Source organism: Coenobita brevimanus, chromosome 87, assembly GCF_032717465.1.
Source record: "Coenobita brevimanus isolate Jiangsu-jjx chromosome 87, ASM3271746v2, whole genome shotgun sequence".
Classification (NCBI taxonomy): Eukaryota; Metazoa; Arthropoda; class Malacostraca; order Decapoda; family Coenobitidae; genus Coenobita; species Coenobita brevimanus.
This window is the reverse complement of record NC_137040.1, coordinates 25,109,412-25,129,211: the sequence shown is the minus strand read 5'-3', so window position 1 is coordinate 25,129,211 and position 19,800 is coordinate 25,109,412. Positions and strand designations below refer to the sequence as shown.

The following is a 19,800-nucleotide window of genomic DNA, read 5'->3' as shown; positions in this document are numbered from 1 at the left end:
CTCTCACCCTCACCCTCCTTCACCCTCACCCTCCCTCACCCTCACCCTCACCCTCACCCTCACCCTGCCTTTCAACGCCTGCCACTGCATGACTCTCGGGTCCCTGCTAATTGAATGCTCGCCTTTTTTTCTAATTTCCCTCAATTAAATCGCATTATAATTGAAAAACTCGGCAGACAAAGATCATAGTGAAATTCAATTAAAACATCTGATTAAAAGCCCGAGTTTTACCCAGCGAGACAGGTTTAAGAGGGTGGGGTGGGTGTGAGGGTGGGTGAGATGCAATTTGGTGGGTGGGGCAGGTAGGTAGGTACGTGGATATACAGCAGGTTGGTAGGTAGGTAGGTGGTTGGTAGGTAGGTAGGCAGGTAGTAGGCAGGTAGGTAGGTAGTAGGCAGGTAGGTGAGTGTGGGTAGGGGGTGTGAACTGTTGGCGTGGATGTGGGTGTGGCTATGAAAGGAGAGGATAGAAATGTGGGTGTGGGTGGGTGCAGGTGGGTGGGTATGTAGGTAGGTGGGGATGGGAAGGCTGGAGATGTGTGGGTGGGTGTGGCAGGATCGTGGGTGTGGGTGGGAGGGTGGGCCAGACTGGCGGGTGGGGGAAAGATGGGAGTAATGTGGATGTGGATGTATGTGAGGGACTGATGTGTGTGTGGGGGAGGGAGGACAAATGTGGGTGTGGATATCTGACTGCTGTGGGTGGGTGGGTGGGGCGTCTGGGTGTGGCAAGTGGGAGGGTGTGGAAGAACAGAGTGAAAAATGTGCGTTTGGAATGGGTGGAGAGGACGAAAGTGGAGGGAATAAGAGTGGAGAAAGAGAGCGAATGGAGAGAGCGCCAGGGGAAAAAAAAAATTAAGCGGAGAGTGAGAGAGTAGAAAGAGTGTGTGACAGAGCGAGAGAGTCTGGGTGGAGAGTACCCTAATCCTGAGTGTGTGGGTAGAGTGTGTGTAGAGTGCAAGTGGGTGTGTATAAATCGACAGTGTGTGAGTGGAGAGTTTTCGAGGTGAAACACAACAGAGGGTGCAAATGTGTGTGTGTGTGTGTGTGTGTGTGTGTGTGTGTGTGTGTGTGTGTGTGTGTGTGTGTGTGTGTGTGTGTGTGTGTGTGTGTGTGTGTGTGTGTGTGCGCGCGAGCGATGGGAGTGCGACTGAACTGAAAAACTCGACAAGGTGACCAACGCAAAACCAAAAACACCCAAACCCTACATACACACACACACACACACACACACACACACACACACACACACACACACACCTCCACTAATGCCTTACATTCATATCATCCATACTAATAAATCTAACTAATTCTAACAAGGTAATCGCCAAACTAAAAATTTTAATTACATTCCGAAGACCTAGGCATTCAACCCCTTCAACACCGGGACCTATTTTCTATTTCATGCTTGCTATCTCCAGACGATTTTCTTTCAGTTAAGGGGGATTTTTGGCCCTTACATTAACCCCTTCACCTAGAAATGTTAAAAGTTGAAAAAAAGCGTCTGACGGATGTAAAAATAAGCTAAACTAATAATTATTTCACACTCATCTTTAGTGTCAGGACCAACTTGCCTAGCCCCGGGCTCCTACGCTCCTCAGGGGGCAACATTGGATTGGATGATGGATGAATGGATGAGGATGATGATAATAATAATGACAATACTAAGTGATAAAGAATAATAATAATAATAATAATAAATAATAATAATAATGTCCTCGGTCTGAAGGGATGACCTTTAGCGAGAGGTAACTTTAGCATTCCCTCTCCTAACAAAACAAACCAAAAAACAGCTGAAGAAATACCACCATAACCTTTCACATTAAAACAAAGCAAATGATGATCAATTCCAGAAATATAGCGAAGAAGAAAGAAACGATAATTCCAGTTGGTGTATAAGTAACGCGGTGACCTTTACCATCAACAAAAAATGGGATAAACAAAAGAGAACCAGTTAGAGAAAATGGCAGTGGAGCGAGAACTAAGAAAAATGGTGGGGTGAATAAATAATGCTCAATCTTTCCAGTAAATGAGAAGACTAAGAATACATAAAAAATTACAAGAAACGATAAAAATAAAAAAATAAAAATAAAATATAATAAATAAAGGATCCACAAAATATAGTAAGTTACAGAAAATGGGGGAAGGACGAAAATCGATAAAGTAATTTCCTTTTTTCCCCAACAATTACATTTCTTTGAGTGAATTAACTGAGGTAATCTTTGAGTCGGGGGCGAGGATTGTGGTGGTGTGGAGTAGGGTGTGGTGGGGAATGGGGAGGGTGCTATGATGGGGAGTGGGGAGTGATGCTGTTATGTGAAGTGGGATGGTGGTGGTGTGGAGTGGTGGTGGTGGTGTGGAGTGGAGGTGGTGGTGTGGTGTGGAGATGGTGGTGTGAAGGGGAGGTAGAGGGAGTGTTGTGGTGATCTGGAGGGGCGTGGTGATGATATGGAGTGGAGTCGAGTGGGATGATGTGGTGAAGCGGTGATGTGGAATTGGTGTGAGGGTGGAAAGGGGGAATACCGTACTGGTGAAGTGCTTGCTGTGACGGTATGGAGTGGACTAGTGTGGCGGTGGGGGTGATGTGGAGCGAGGTGTGGTGTGGTGGTGTGTGGTGTGGTGGTGTGTGGTGATTGGGTGTGGGACTATCGGGGGCTGAGCGGTGATTGGTGGGGGCTGAGCGGCCCCTTGGTCTCACTTCCTACTAACTTTGAGCAAACAGGAAATAGCCAGCCAGTTGGAGGGGGCGGGGGGAGAAGGAGAAGGGGGTGATGGAGGGAGAGGGAAGGACAGAGATGGAGGGAGAGGGGAGAGACAGAGATGGAGGGAGAGCGAGAGGGAAGGAAGGAGGAGAGAGATAGAGGAGAGAAAGATGGGAGGGGTGGAGATTGAGAGAGAGGGAAGGGAAAGAGATAAATGGAGAGGGGAGGGACACAGAAGGAGGGAGAGGAAAAGGAGAGATGGATGGAAAGGAGGACACAGAGAGAGGGGAGAAAGAGGGGAGGAGCAAAGGTGGAGGGAGAGAAAGGGGAAGGGGGAGACAAAGGGTGGAATGGAGAAGAAGGGAAGCGACAGAGAGAGAGAGAGAGAGAGAGAGAGAGAGAGAGAGAGAGAATGAGAAGGAAGGGAGGTAAAAGAAAAACGAGAGACTGAATAAAAAAATAATAATTAGAAAACGAGGTAAAAGTGACGAAATCGAAAAGAAAAACGGAGTGTGATGGAAGGGGGACCAAACCAATCTGTAATTTCCACTCGTATCCGGCGAAGTGACTGAAGCAGGAGGTAAACAGAGGAGGGGAAATGAGGGCAGGGATAGGGGCCAAAAATACGAGGGGAGAAGGGGTGAGAGGAGAGAGGGAGAGAGAGAGAGGACTGGGGGAGAGGGAGAGAGATGGACAAACGCGGGGAAAGGAGAGATAAAAGAGGAAGAGGGGAGAGAGAGGGAAAGGGGAGGTGGATGAAGTACACGAGAAAAAAAGGAAGTAGAGGCCGGTGAGGGAGGGAAAGGTAAACGAGGGAGAGAAATAGTCGCACAGGTAGGAGACATGAGGGAAAAGTGGACAGAGAGAAGTGGAAGGGGAAGAGGGAGGAAGAGGAGGGAGGGAGAAGGGAGAGGAGGAAGAGGAGTACACGGAGAAAGAGAACGTGAGAAGAGAAGAGGAAGGGAGGAAGAAAGGGACAATGAGGAGAGAAGAGGGTGAAGACGAGGAAGGTGCCAAAATAAGACTTAAGAGGAGATGAGAAGCGATTACAACACACTAAGCCAACGCGAAAAATTCACAGGAAATTATTACACCTCCTCTCATCCCCCTAAAAAAAAACAAAAAAAAAAAAAAAAAAAACTACCACACTGACATAAAGGAATAAATGACACACACACACACACACACACACACACACACACACACACACACACAAGCATATACCACCTCGAAATACATCTCCCTCAATGCAAAATACCAGCCATAAAAATACCTCAAGTACACCAGCTTGAAATACACCTTCAGGACGAAAAAAAAGAAAAAAATGCCTCCGAAAACAGAGCTGAGACGGAAAAAAATTAAATCTCTTCACTCTAATGACGTGGTTTTAGTTTACGTTATGTAGCGAAGAGACTGATAATAATAATAATAATAATAATAATAATAATAATAATAATAATAATAATAATAATAATAGTAATAATAGTAATAATAATAATAATAATAATAATAACTTCAATACCAAGTTTCCTCAAAGCCAAGAAGAGAGATTCTGCAGTGAAGTGATTGGTTTAAAAAAAAATATGTAACATTTTCTTCAAACCTTAAGAATACAGTCTGGAGACGGCAAATGAATGATATGTATAATCTCTCTCATTCGGAAAGCTTCTCCACGGCCTAAGAAAATAGCCTGGCGATAGAATACGTTAATATAGCCAGGAGAAAGAATAAGGCAATAAGATAGCCTGGAGAGAGAAAGAATAAGACAATAAAATAGCCTAGAGATAGAAAAAATAAGACCATAAAATAGCCTAGAGATAGAAAGAATAAGACAATAAAATAGCCTAGAGATAGAAAGAATAAGACAATAAAATAACCTAGAGATAGAAAGAATAAGACAATAAAATAACCTAGAGATAGAAAGAATAAGACAATAAAATAGCCCGGAGATAGAAAGAATAAGACAATAAAATAGCCTAGAGATAGAAAGAATAAGACAATAAAATAACCTAGAGATAGAAAGAATAAGACAATAAAATAACCTAGAGATAGAAAGAATAAGACAATAAAATAGCCTAGAGATAGAAAGAATAAGACAATAAAATAGCCTAGAGATAGAAAGAATAAGACAATAAAATAGCCTAGAGATAGAAAGAATAAGACAATAAAATAACCTAGAGATAGAAAGAATAAGACAATAAAATAACCTAGAGATAGAAAGAATAAGACAATAAAATAACCTAGAGATAGAAAGAATAAGACAATAAAATAGCCTAGAGATAGAAAGAATAAGACAATAAAATAGCCCGGAGATAGAAAGACGATAAAATGGCCAAGAGACTGACAAAAAAGACAAATAATAGCAAGTTAAAGCAGCAAGGAGAGAAAGAAAAAGACAATAAAATAGACAGGAGAACAAAAACAAGACGAAACAAGACGCCATTGGATAAAAGGGTTAAATAACACATCACCCTCAGGTAATTTGGGTGTCGCCTCGTCAGCCTCCGATCCCGATGTCCGCCAAAACTTTGAAAGGCCAAAATTGCCGATGATGGCGCCGTGGATACCTATGTTCGTGTACTGGAAAAATGTGAAGTGTCCTGGAGGCCTTTTAAATGTCCCGGAAACCTTTTAAATGTCCTGGAGATCTATTAAATGTCTCGGAAACCTTTTAAATGTCCTGGAGATCTATTAAATGTCTCGGAAACCTTTTAAATGTCCTGGAGATCTATTAAATGTCCCGAAAGTATTTTATGTTCCGAAAATCTTTTAAATACCCCCAAAGCAATTTAAACATTTTCGGAAAAAATGTCCTGGAGATCTGTTAAATGTCTCGGAAACCTTTTAAATGTCCTGGAGATCTATTAAATGTCCCGAAAATCTATTAAATGTCCTGGAAATCTATTGAATGTCCTGAAAGTATTTTATGTTCCGAAAATCTTTTAAATACCCCCAAAGCAATTTAAACATTTTCGAAAGCATTTAAATGTCCTGAAAGTATTTTAATCATCCTGGAAATCTTTTAAATATCCTGGAAACCATTTCAAGCGAAGTCTCCCTGGATGCATCTTTAACCCCCTTACATTTAAGGGTTAATGGGAGATTCCAATCGCACATAAACATTTTGGGAGATGCAAAGGGAATTCCGATCACATCACGACGCTAAACGAAGATTTTGCAGACGAAAATTTAGATGTCACTTCAAGGGTACGGGCAGATTCAGAAGCTGCGTCGTCATTTAATCCAAGAAGACCGAGAGCGAAAACATCTTGGCGCACAAAAATAAAGTTAATAAAAAAAAATAAATAAGGACTGAGAACACGGACATCACTTAAAAAAAAAAAAGTCTAAAAATCTACGAAGACAGACAGCGTACTCCACCAACACCCAATAAAAGGAGGGTTAACACAAATTTATATTCCGCATACCCTAATCTCTTGCCGTATTTTTCTCTTGTTTTATAGGTATCTCAGGCAGCAGCCCCACGCCGTCGACATGCACATGGCGGCGACTCCAGAAATGCATGACTACCTGAACATTACCAGGGTCAGCAGATGCAGCAGTGGACGGCAGGCAGGCAGACAGGCAACCCCCCTAAAGTGCTGCTCAGCGATGGAAAAAAAAATGGAAGGAGGTGGAGGCGAGGAATGGCAGATGTCACAGTGGAATATAAATGGGCCAGTTAGAACAGCAGTGACATCAGAAAAAAAAAAGTTGTGACTAACTCCATCCACATATTGGAACCTTTACATATCTCTTTTTAAATGTCCGTTCAATTTTGTTACACCAAATAATAAAAGTCGGATTGGAACGTCTTATACTCAGAAAAAAGTAGGCTTTGGCGCTGCAAGACTCAAAGGAAGTCGATGTAACGTATCAAAATGCCACCCCTTAAAAAAAAAGAAAAAAGAATTGAAGAAATGGTTGATAGGTCAGTGCTGTTCTAAAGGCCTCAATTATCCTTTCTCTTTTGAGCAGGTGAAGTAATCCCTCACCTACACATCCCCTCATCGCCCTACCTGATTACGACCCCAGTCCATCACCCCACGCCACCTGGCAGGGGTGACAAGGGAATAATCGCACCCTTGCCATAAGAGAGGGCGGGATCAGATACAGAGTAGCATTTTATGTGGGACGAAGGACTCCGCAGTACCATTTAGTCAACGTTTTACTTCTACATATTAAACCTTAAAAACCTCTTATGTTATGTATGTGGCTTTAATACTGACGCAATCTGCATCACGAACATATACGAGGATACTGAGGTGTAATGTGGAGAGTAAATACCTTAGAAAGGGTTGTTACAAAATCTCCAAAGTCTCTCTCTCACACACACACACACACACACACACACACACACAATATATATATATATATATATATATATATATATATATATATATAGATATATAGATATATATATATATATATATATATATATATATATATATATATATATATATATATATATATATATATATATAGATATAGATATAGATATATAGATATATATGTATGTATATATATATATATATATATATATATATATATATATATAAAAACTGTCGTGGGGAATGACGTTTTTCAAGTCTTAAGAAATCAGAAACGTCATCTATTCTTTTTTCTTTCTTTCTTTCTTTCAGATGCCTGGGGGGCCTTTTGGAAGTTGTATATGTAAATTTTGGAGGGTTTCAGACGTTTAATTATGAGATATCAGAAATTCCAAATCATCTTTTGGTTTCAAAGGGCTGTCTCGTTTTCTTTTTTCAGAAGTTTGGGAACATCATTTCGGGGTTTCTGAAGTTTGCGACTTTTTAAAGTTTCAGAAGTGCATCTCGTGGGTTTCAGAAACTTGGCATCATCTCAGTTTCGAGAGTTTGGCGACAACAAACCCGTGGTTTTAATATCTGGCACAATTTCAGAGTATCAAAAATCAGCACCATCATTGGAGGGGGTTGAAAAGTCTGGTGTTATCTTGGGGGTTTCAGAATTATGGTATCATGACTACAGAGTTTACAAATTCTGGTACATGCTAAAACGTTTCAGAAATCTGGCACCTTCTCAAAAATGTCCAAAAAGTACAATAAGAGTTTTCAGAAATGCGGCACCGAGGAAGATTGAGATTTTCAGGTTTTCCCCTCCGTCCTGATTCAGCTTTGGGTGTGTGTGCTTCTGTTTAACGCCGTACTGTTGTTATTGCATCCACAGGGGCAGAAGGAGTCACCTGGAACTGGGAACAATGGTGGACCTACGAGGGAATCTCAGGTGAGTCCAATTTTACTCTTACCTTTATTTTTCTTTTTTAACATGCGGAAATATTGATTGGGAGAGAAACGTAATTCTGAGCCGTTTTTTTTTTACATTCTCTAACCCAACCTTTCCACTTGGAACAATGGGTCATCTACATTTTTTTTTTTTTTACGGTTTTCTTCCATCTCCTTCCCACATGTTAAAATATCTCTTCTTAACCTTTTGCTATAGGATGCCTTCCTCCACTAGCTTTTTTTTTTTTTTTTTTTTTTTTTTTTTGCTATCTAGAGGAGACTATTATGCTTAGAAGACACTTTTTACGTACTGGAGGGAGCAGATACTGGATATAGCCTTGATGAACCCTTTCAGTGCTATATATTTTATTAATCTTAATAATACAATCGTTTGGAGTTATCAAATACTTAAGTAGAACAGGACAACGTACCAAAAGATTAACTCTATATATATTACTATCCCTATCATTATACATGAATATCAAGCCAACACTTTTGTCTCTATATAATTCATCCATCCATTTCTCATGATAAGCCTCTACGACGATCTCGCTCAGTTACCTGTATCACTGTAATAATGGAGGGTAAATTTATGGCCACGTGATGGTTTGTTTACAAACATAAGCACGTGGTAGTGTTTATAAATGTAACCGGGTGATGATTGGTATGTAGCGTTCGTAACTAAACTGACGGGAAATAAGTGTGGAGACAGCCAGTTGGACAGGTGATGTGATATTGTGACAGGTATGAGACAGGTGTTAAGACGGGAATTAAAATAGGTGTTAAGATCATAATGGGACGAGTGACAGGGCAGAAAACGAGAGAGATGTGAGATGTGTTAAGACAGGTGTTACGGGAAGTGGGTGATGAGACTGATTAAGACAGGTGTGTAGATGATTTAAAACAGGTGTTAAAGGATACTGAGATGAATGATGAGGTACAATATGTGACAGATGTGAGGAGACGTGGACAGATGAAGGAGAAATGTGAGGAGCGGTGATAAGACAGTGCCGTGGGGAGGGAGGAAGGGGTGATCGTGCACAATATGTACATTCAACGCGGTGTACACTTGGCAAAGCACATCTAGTACTGTACTGTGTTGACGATGCACCAAGCAACGATATGGTGATCAATAGCTAAAAACAGACACATTGCTCTCTCTCTCTCTCTCTCTCTCTAGTCTCTGGTTAAAATCAGTCCATTACACTACTTACTTCTTCTCTCGGTTTATTCTTAGTTTTGATTTAATCTCTCTCTCTCTCTCTCTCTCTCTCTCTCTCTCTCTCTCTCTCTCTCTCTCTCTCCCGGATCAACACACCCTCCCCTTCCCTCTCCCCCAAGAATGCAAACACACACACACACACACACACACACACACACACACACACACCTTTGAGCGCTCGGACCACAAACACGGGGAATGAATCGTCCTTGTTTGTTTGTTTGTGGGGGGTAGATGTGATGGGTTTCTTGATTGAAGGCAGGGGGAGTGGTAGGGGGAGGGGGAGGGGGTGGGGGAGGGGGGTGCTCTGATAGTTTCTTTGCTCGATGTGTTTTTGTTTGGGTTGTGTGATCGGCTCTTTGAGTGTGTGTGTGTGTGTGTGGTTTTTTTCGTGTGTGTGTGTGTGTTTTTTTTTTAGGGGGTCATGGGTCGAGGGTGAGGGTGTGTGTTTTGGAAAGAGAGAGAGAGAGAACAATATTACTCACTCGATCTTAACCACTTCAAACCCATGACACATCTTCCACTTCTCCACTTCATATGATTTTACTCCACTTCTCCCACTTCATAATCTTCCACACTCTTCCACCTTCCCTCCTCCTTCCACTGCAACTGCCCTCTTGGCCAGCCCTCAATAAGTCTGCATCTCTCTCTCTCTCTCTCTCTCTCTCTCTCTCTCTCTCTCTCTCTCTCTCTCTCTCTCTCTCTCTCTCTCTCTCTCTCTCTCTCTCTCCCCCCCTCTCTCTCTCTCTCTCTCTCTCTCTCTCTCTCTCTCTCGTGTCGCAATCTTACATTTTTTACTCTCTGTCTGTCTGTCTGTCTGTCTCTGTCTCTCTCTCTCTCTCTCTCTCTCTCTCTCTCTCTCTCTCTCTCTCTCTCTCTACTTTTCCTATAATGTCGGGGATGTTGTTAGTTTTATGTTTTTTTCTCTAGTTATCTCTCTCCCTCCCTCCCTCCCTCCCTCTCTCTCTCTCTCTCTCTCTCTCTCTCTCTCTCTCTCTCTCTCTCTAACTACCCACCGCCGCGCCACTAACTGCCGTCCGCTCGTTACAGCCTCGTAAGGGTCAGGGTCGGCCAATTCCCTCCTTTATATTTATTAAGGCGCCAGAGACACTTAGCGGGTGGAGGAAAGGTGCAGGAAAGATGGAGGAAAGACGGAGAGAAGGTGGAGGAATGAGGAAGGGGGTGGAGGAATGAGGGAGGAAAGGGGTGGAGGAATGAACGAGGAAGGGGGTGGAGGAATGAGGGTGGAAGGGGGGTGGAGGAATGAGGGAGGAAGGGGTGGAGGAATGAGGGAGGAAGGGAGTGGGGGAAAGAGGGAGAGAAGGTGGAGGAATGAGGAAGGAAGGGGATGGAGGAAAGACGGACAGGAGAAAAGATGGTTGAACGTTGGAGGAAAAGTGGTGGAAAGATGGAGGAAAGGCGGAGAGAAGATGGAGGAATGATGGAGATAAGATGGAGGAATGATGGAGATAAGATGGAGGAATGATGGAGATAAGGTGAAGGAGAGATGGAGAGGATGGAGGAAAGATGGAGAAAAGGTGGAGGAAAGATGGAGAAAAGGTGGAGGAAATAGGAAGAAGAGAGAAAAGATGGAGAGGTGGAGGAGGAAAGGGATGAAATGGAGAAGGAAGAAGGAAAGAAGATGGGAGAAGAGAATCGGGAAATATTCAAGGAGAGAAGAGGGAAGGGGAGAGGAAAGGTGGTGAAGAGGAGGAGGGAAGATAGGAAAGACTGAGGAGAGGTGGAGAGAGGCAGGAAGGAGGGAAACTAAGGAAAAAGAAGGACTAGGAAATACACTGAAGAAAAGATAGGGAAAGAAATGAGGACACAAAGGAGAGAGAGAGAGAGAGAGAGAGAGAGAGAGAGACAGAGACAGAGACAGAGACAGAGAGAGAGAATCAAAGAAAAAAAAACATGGAAAAGAAAAAAAACACTCATCTTTTCTCTCCTCTTTTCCCTTCCTTCCTCCTCCCTTCCTTCCCTCCGCCTGCATTTTTCCTTTTCCTTTTTTTTCTTTCCTTATTTTACAATTTCCCTCCTATCTTTTTCCCTTCCTCCTCTATTCTATTTCCTTCCTTTCTTCACGGATTTCTCTTTCTCCTAGTTCTTCCTCTTTTTTCCTTGCCTTTCCCTACCTATTTCGATTTCTCATTCTCTCCACATTTTTCCTCTCTCTCTCTCTCTCTCTCTCTCTCTCTCTCTCTCTCTCTCTCTCTCTCTCTCTCTCTCTCTCCTACGTTATTTTCTTTTTTCCTTCTTCCTCTTCTTCTCCCTTCTTCAGTTCCTCTTCTCGTAATTCTTCTTATCTCTCTTTATTACCTCATTATAATCACCTCCTTCTCCTCCTCCTCCTCCTCCTCCTCCTCCTCCTCCTCCACCTCCTCCTCCTGTCTGATCGTATCTTGCCTGCCCTCACATCTCAACCCTTACCTTCTCTCTCTCCTTCCCTTCTTTCTTTCTTTTTTCCTTCCTTTTTTCTTCCTTCCTTCCTTTATTTATTCATCTTCACTCTCTTTCCCTTCCTTCATTTTTTATTTATTTATTTATTTATATTGTTTCTTTATCCTTTTGTATCGTTCTTCCTTCCTTCCTTCCTTTCTTCTATCCTCATTCCTTCCTTCTCCTCTCATTTCATTCATTTCTTTCTTTCTTTCATTTTTGTTTTCCTCTTACAGTTTTCAACCCATTCTCTGCTTCCTTGTACCCCCTCTCTCTCTCTCTCTCTCTCGTTCACTCTCCAGGCCACACACGTTCCACCCAACCAATGCCGTTCTTCAGCCTAGCCAAGGAGCGAGAGGGGGAGGGGGAGGGGGAGCGAACAAGCGGATGTGGATGGGGAATGGAGGAAGAGGGAGAGGGGAGGTGGATGTGGAAGGGGAGGATGAGAGGGGAGGGGGAGAGACCAGGCGGATGTGGAGAAGGAAGGGGAGGGGGAGATGGGAGGGGAGGGGGAGAGAACAGGCGGATGTGGAGGGCGAGGGAGAGGGGAGATTAAGAGATGGAGGAGGAGAGGTGGGTGAGGTGGAGGGGGAATGTGGAAGGGTGAGGTGGTGGCATAGTCTCTCATTCCACCGTCTTCCACTTTTACTATCAGAAAAACTCGTGTGTCCTAGTTCATCTATCTAGCTTATCTATTTATCTATCTGTCTATCTATCCACTTCATTTCTAGACTGCCCATTGTATCTATCACATCTGTCTATCTATTAACTTCGTCTGTCTACTTCGCTCATCCACCCATCTATCTATCTGTCTCCCATCCACTCTCTCCACTCACCCCCATCTATCCACCTGCTTCACGACTCACCTGATCCACCCATCCACTGCCTATCCACCCTATCTATTGACTATCTGCTACTATCAATATCCACTAATCTTTCCACTAGCTATCAATTACTATCTATCCACTTGTCTATCTATCCATCACTCAACCCACTAGATCCATCAGTATCTACTTTGTCTATTTACTATCCACTGAGAGAGAGAGAGAGAGAGAGAGAGAGAGAGAGAGACGCAGACTCAGAGATGGAAATATAAAGAAAAGAAACAGCCAAACACAAAATTCAGAGGGACAGAAATGAAACAGAAAAGAGACGTCATATAGAAAAAAAAAAAAAAAACGAGATGAAGCACATTAGAAAAACACCGACAGACACACACGAAGAACAATCAGAAAAAAACACAAAACACACACAAAAAAAAACACAGACCTACACAGACAATGCAAAACACAAACAGAATTAAAAAAAAAACACACACACACACACACACACACAAAGCATCAGAGGTTGAAGTGGGAGGGGCAACACACACTCTCTTCATCTGCCAATAATCACTAAGGTATTCTGACCCCAAGAGAAGTTATTCAATATTCACGTACTACCACCCCCCCTCCCCTCCCCATCGCCGCCCTCTACACCGGTGCATAACCCGGACATAAATAATCCCAGTGTGTAATGATACTAATGGCAGAGCTGGATTAATAAGCGACAAAGGAAGGAAGGGATGTGATGGTGAGGTGGGATGTGATAGTGAGGGGGATGTGATGGTGAAGGGAAATGTGATGGTGAGGGAGGGTGTGATGGTGAGGGAAGGATGTGACGGTGAGGGGAGAGTGTGACGGTGAGGGGAGGTTGTCATGGTGAGGGTGTGTGTGACGGTGAGGGGGAATGTGATGGTAACGGTGATGCTGGGACGAAGGTGATGGTAAGGGAGATGAAGACCCAGAAAATTTAAGATGAGTGAAGGAGATCAGGGTGTGAGAGTAAGGATGTAGGGTGTCGGTGTGAGAAGAAGGGTGTGAGAGTGAGAGGGAATAGGGTGTGAGTTTTAGTGAGAGTTAGGGTAAGGTATTTGGGGTTAGGATGAGGGTAGGGTTCTAGTACTCACTCTCTACCCTGAACTAACCTTACATAACCAAAACTTACCTACTTTACCCTAACAAACTACCCAGTCCAACCCTGTCCACACTAACTAAACCTACCTGAGCCCTACAACAGCAAACCTAACTACCTAACAGCACTACAAGACACACTCAAACCTGACAATTCTACCTTTCCTAACCTAACTCAACCCAACCTCACCTCACTTCACCTCACCTCACCTCACCTCAGCAGCCCTCGTGGTATGTGAGAGCAAATGCACGTATCAATATCCCAACACGCTCCTCCCGTCTCCTCAATGCCCGACTCTCAAATTCATACACCGATCAATGACTCCTCTCATTTACCTTATTTCACGTTCCGGGCTTTACTTTTCCTTTATCTGTATTGGTGTTTTTACTGACTTGAGAGGCCTTTGGTACTGCTTGCTTTGTAGGTCACTGTTTTTTATCTGTCTATCTATCTATCTACCTACCTATCTACCTATCTATCTATTTATTAGTTCCGATTATCTGTCTGTTATCTGAAGCTATGCCCCCGTGTCAGTATCAATTCATTTTATCTGTCTACTTATCTACGTACATACATACATATTCTCTCTCTCTCTCTCTCTCTCTCTCTCTCTCTCTCTCTCAGGTGCTACTTGATTGCAGGTTTGCGTGTCTCTCTCACTCTCTCTCTCCCTTTCGATACTTTCTTCTTTCCTCCCTGGGATGAATGGCCAAAAGATTCTATCGAGTTCATTCATCATTTTCTTCATTTTTTTATTCACATCCTTATTTTTTTTATTCAGCCCTTGATTTTTGGTATTTCTCTCTCTCTCTCTCTCTCTCTCTCTCTCTCTCTCTCTCTCTCACCAAAGCCTCTTCGTAAAATAGGACTTCCATTAATTTCTCAATCAGGAAGTCACCAGGAGCCTTTGTGTCTCTTGCTCACTCGCTCACTCTCTCACTTTCTCACTCACTCACGGTTTTAATTATTCACTCCTTCTCTCATTTATCCCATTCCATTCCATCGATTATTCTGCTTACTTTAGCTCTCTCTCTCTCTCTCTCTCTCTCTCTCTCTCTCTCCTTGTCTTCCTTCATCCCTTCCCTCTGCATCCCTCCCTACTTGCCTTTCCCCTTCCTCAGATCTCTCTCTCTCTCTCTCTCTCTCTCTCTCTCTCTCTCTCTCTCTCTCTCTTCCTTCATCCCTTCTCTCTGCATCCCTCCCTACATCCCTTTCCCCTTCCTCATCTCTCTCTCTCTCTCTCTCTCTCTCTCTCTCTCTCCTTCCTTCCCTTTTCCCATTCCCTTCCTTCCCTCCCTCTCCCACTCCCTTCCTTCCTTCCGTACCTACATCCTCTCTTCTTTACTTCCTTCCTTCCTCCCTTCCTTCCTTCTGTCCCTGTGTAATTCTGTGTATTTCTGCTTTACTATCCTTGTCTTTCACTCACTCACAAGTTAATAAAACCCTACTCTATGACAAACAGCATTGACAGGGCGCATACGTCTGTTACTGTTTGCTTTCCTTTGTACTCCTTTGTATCTTTCTTCTCCCTTGCCTTTCCCCCCCTGCCCTGAACCTCCTTTCTCCCTACTTCCCCCTGGCTCTGTCTCCTTGCCCTGCCTCCTCCCTGCCCTGATTCCTCCCTGCCCTGATTCCTCCCTGCCCTGCCTTCCCTTTCTCCCTTGTCTCATCCCTGCTCCCCCCTCCCTCTTTTTTATCTCCCTGCTTCATCCCTATCTCTCTCTCCTTTCCTCCCTGCCTTCCCCTACCTCCTCCATTGTGCCTCCTTCCTTCCTGCCACATCTGTCACATCTCTGCCACTCTCTATTATATCCCTGCCTCTCTCTCTCTCTCTCTCTCTCTCTCTCTCTCTCTCTCTCTCTCTCTCTCCTCCATCCTGCCTCCCCCTGCCTCACCTGCCTGCCCCCACTGCAATATTCAGGCAGTATCGGACAGCAAGTATTAGCGAAAGATTCATCATCGACTCAACTCGCTTTAGTTCTTAACCGGGAGGAGGAGGAGGAGGAGGAGGAGGAGGAGGAGGAGGAGGAGGTATAATGGAGCATATGGAAGAAATTGTAAAAAAAAAAAAAGGTCTTCGCTGTTTCAAGATTATGTAAAATTGTCAGGAACTATAAAAAATATATACTGTATATGTACAAAAGGACGCAGACTTTAGGAGGTTGAAAAGTTAAAAAAAAAAAAAGTCTACTCATGATGATAAGCAAAAAAATCCTAAATACCCAGCAACTAAAGCATTGAGAAAAAAGAGGAAATATATTCGATTCAGAAGCAAAAAAAGATACATCCAAATCGAAAAAAAAAAAAATGTTCGTATAATGTTGGCTAAACAATAAGCTCTTCACGAATTTGGTTCAACTGTACAACGTCACAGCAAAAAAAAAAAAAAAAGAAAAAAGAAAAAGAAAATATATCAAAACCAAAAACAGAAAACAATACACAAATGGAAAGACAAAAAAAAATAATTACATGCATGCCAAAAACAAAAGAGACGATATTGTAAAAGAGAAACCCATACACAGAGGCACAAATACAAGAAATATGTCCAAATCAAACGCAGATCCAAAATAACTACACCCAAATCGAAAACAGCACAAAATATATAGATAGACAGATAGATAGATAGATAGACAGACATAGATAGATGGATAGATAGATAGATAGATATACTGTATACATTCAAGCAAAAAAAAATAATAGGATTCCCACCCCCCAAAAAAGAAAAGAAATGGACCAGAAAGCGAAGTGGTGGGGTGGGGGCAGCGAGGCGAGACGGGGGGGCCATAATGGGGCCATGGCAAGAGATGGCCAAAATTAACAGGGGGTGAAATTGTGTTATTTTATTAGCACCGGGAGGGGTGAGGGAGAGACAGGGGGAGAGAAGTGATGAGGGGTGAGTGGGGAACAGAGAGGGTGTGAGAAAGAAACAGGATGAGATATGGGAGGGTGAGGGGTGGAGAGAAAAAATGAAAGAGAGAGAGAGAGAGAGAGAGAGAGAGAGAGAGAGAGAGCAGGGAAAGTGAGAAAGGGACAAGAATGGCAGCGGGTAAGGAAAGATAGGGGGCTAAGAGGGTCGGGGAGGGAGCAGGGGTGATTGTGAGGGTAGGGGGTGAGGGGAAGGGGGAGTGAGGGGTAGCGGTGAGGGTAGGGGTTCGGGGTAGGGGTGAGGGGGTAGTGAACTTGGAGGGCTATAGTCCAGCTTGACAGGAACATATCCAGGTCACTTCACCCACAGGCAGGCCCATCCATAGCACCCAGGGTCACCACACACACACACACACACACACACACACACACACACACACACACAATACATTTACACATGAATACACATCAATGGGTGTATACAATTCATACCATAAACCACACACAGTTCAAATATAAATAAAACACTTTACACACACACACACACAGAAACAAACAGGAGCCAGTGTGACCTAAACAGATACAAGCCAGAAATGGAGGGAATGGCAGTGAAGGGAGAAATAGAGGGAGAGAAAGGGAGGGGAGGAGGGAAGGGAGCTACATTACGGACAGAGAGAGAGGGAGGAGAGAGGAACAGGAGAGAAAGGAGAGGAAGAAGAGAGGGAGAGAGATGGGTGAAGAGATATGAAGAGAAAGATAAGAGACAGAAATGGAGGGGAAGACAGATGGATGTTGGAGAGAAGGATGTGGAGAATGAGGTGAATAGGAGGGAGGGAGAGAGGAAGAGAAAATGGAGAGAGAGAGAGAATGAGATGAATAAAGGAGGGCGAAAAGAAAGAGAGGTAAAGAAGAAGTAAGAAACAGAGAGAGAGAGAGAGAGAGAGAGAGAGAGAGAGAGCCAGACGCCGTAACAGTAAAACAACAACAGTAACAGGAAGAAAGGTGGGGGTCAAGCACACCTTATAAAACTAAATAGCACTCTCTCTCTCTCTCTCTCTCTCTCTCTCTCTGTGTGTGTGTGTGTGTGTGTGTGTGTGTGTGTGTGTGTGTGTGTGTGTGTGTGTGTGTGTGTGTGTGTGTGTGTGTGTGTGTGTGTGTGTGTATTAGATACAGTCAGAGATACAAAAGAAACAACAAAGTAGAAGAAAAGAAGGATTATACAGAGACAGATAGACAGGTAAACAACTAAATCTCTCTCTCTCTCTCTCTCTCTCTCTCTCTCTCTCTCAGACACCTGATCTCCCAATTGGTTCACCTGAGCTACACTTAATTACCTGGGGAGACGACCACACAGGTAGACACACACCTCATAATCACCATGACCACACCCTGACCACACACACACACACACACACACACACACACACACACACACACATTTTATGTACGAACTAGCCAGATATTTTTATTTGACAAAGATATCTCAGCCACCCATTCATCACCTTCTCCCTCGCCTTCCCTTCCTTCCCATCCTTCCCTTCCCTTCCCTTCCCTTCCCTTCCCTTTCCTTCCCTGACTACACCCTCCCCTACCTCTTTGCTTTCCTCTTTCGACTCCTTTCTTTTCCTTTCCTCTTCTTGGCTTTCCTTTCCTCCCTTGCTTATATCCTTTCTTATCTTTCCTAGCTTCCCCCTTTCCTTTTCCTTTCCTTCTTTACTTAAACCCTCACCCACAACAACGCTTTCCTTCCTTTCCCCTTTCCTTTCCTCCCTACTTTCCTCACATGCTAATATCCTCCCCTTCCCCCTTCCCTTCTTTTCTTCCCCTCCCTCAATCCCCTCCTTCCCTTCCCTCTTTCCTTTCCCTCCTTCCCTGCCCTCCTTCTGTCTACTCCTTCCTTCACCTCCTTCTTTCCCCTTCTTCCCTGCCCTCCTTCCCTGCCCTCCCTCCCTCCCCCCCTTCTTTCCCCTCCATCCCTCCCCTCTTTCCTTTCCTTCCCCTCCTTCCCTCCCCTCTTTCCTTGCCCTGATTCCCTCCCCTCCTTCCTTGCCCTAATTCCCTCCGCTCCTCCTTTCCCCTCCTTCCCTCCCCTCTTTCCTTTCCTTCTTTCCTTTCTTGCCCTCCTTCCTTCTTGTTCTCTCCCCTTCCCTTCCTTCCTTCCTTGTTCCCTCCCCTCCTCCTTTCCCCTCCTTCCCTCCCCTCTTTCATTTCCTTCTTTCCTTTCTTGCCCTCCTTCCTTCTTGCTCCCTTCCCTTCCTTCCTTGCCCTCCTCCCCCGTGTTCCCTCCCCTTCCTCCCTTGTTCTCCCTCCCCTCCTTCCTAGCTCCTTAACTTTACCCGGTGCACAGCCACAATTTACCTTGAAGAATAACCTCTACTTCTTTATAACTTCAGAATTCTTTATAAGTTTGGATTCCTGTGCTGTAGTCCTTCCTGTGAGACAAAACTTATCAGGTGGGGCATACATAAAACATGACCCCCACTACAACGATATGGGGTGCAAAGGGAGGAAGGGGGAGATAAGAAAAGGGGTGAGAGAGGTGGGGAGAAAATGGAAGGGAAGGGAAGGGAAGGAGAGCACAGGGGAGGGGAGGATCGGGTGGATAAAAAAAAGGATGAGAGAAAAAGGGAGAATGGAAGGAAAGGGAAAGGAGGGGGAGGAAGGGGGAGATAAAAAAAAGAGGATGAGAGAGATGGGGAGAACATGGAAGGGAAGGAAGGGGAGGAGAGCAGAGGGGAAGGGAGGAGGGGGCAGATAGAAAGGATGAGTGGAATTGGGGAGAAGGGCAGGGAAAGGAGGGGGGAGATTTTAAAAAAAAAAAAAAAAAGGGATGAAAGAGATGGGGGAGAATGGAAGGGAAGGGAAGGTGAGGGAGAAGGGGAGGAAAGGGAATATAAGAGGAGGATGAGTGAGATGGGGAGAGAATGGAAGGGGAGGGAAGGGGAGGAAGAGGAAAATTAAAAAATGGGGGAGGGTGATGATGAGAGACACAGGTAACGACAAGGTTAGGTAATGAATGGCAGGTAAAAATAAGGTAAATGTAAAGGTAGACACTTCCAGGTGCTAAGCCGCCGCGTTCTTATCAACAACTTAATCCTTTGAGCCTGTGACGGATGATTACCCAAAATCCTGAGATAAAACGTTACTCCATCACGTAGGTAACCACAGAACGGCAGAAGAATGAGCTGGGAAACTGTAAGGAAGGTAGGGTAAGGCAGGGCACTTTGGGGAGGGGTAGGGTTAGTAAGAGAGGGAAGGGAAAGGAAAGGGAGACGCAGAGAAGATGGGAAGTGAGAAGTGAAGAGAACCAAGAGAGAAATGTACTAGAACAATGAGAGAGAGAGAGAGAGAGAGAGAGA

General features: G+C 44.0%; 1 protein-coding gene across 1 annotated transcript in view; it reads left to right on the top strand.

The window, feature by feature from the left end:
- Window positions 1-19,800, top strand: part of CARPB (Carbonic anhydrase-related protein B) — a 161,118-nt gene that overhangs the window by 54,838 nt on the left and 86,480 nt on the right. Inside the window, exon 2 of the mRNA XM_080280964.1 lies at window positions 7,907-7,963. Coding sequence (XP_080137090.1) covers window positions 7,907-7,963 — 57 coding nt within the window. The remainder of the gene's footprint in view (window positions 1-7,906; window positions 7,964-19,800) is intronic.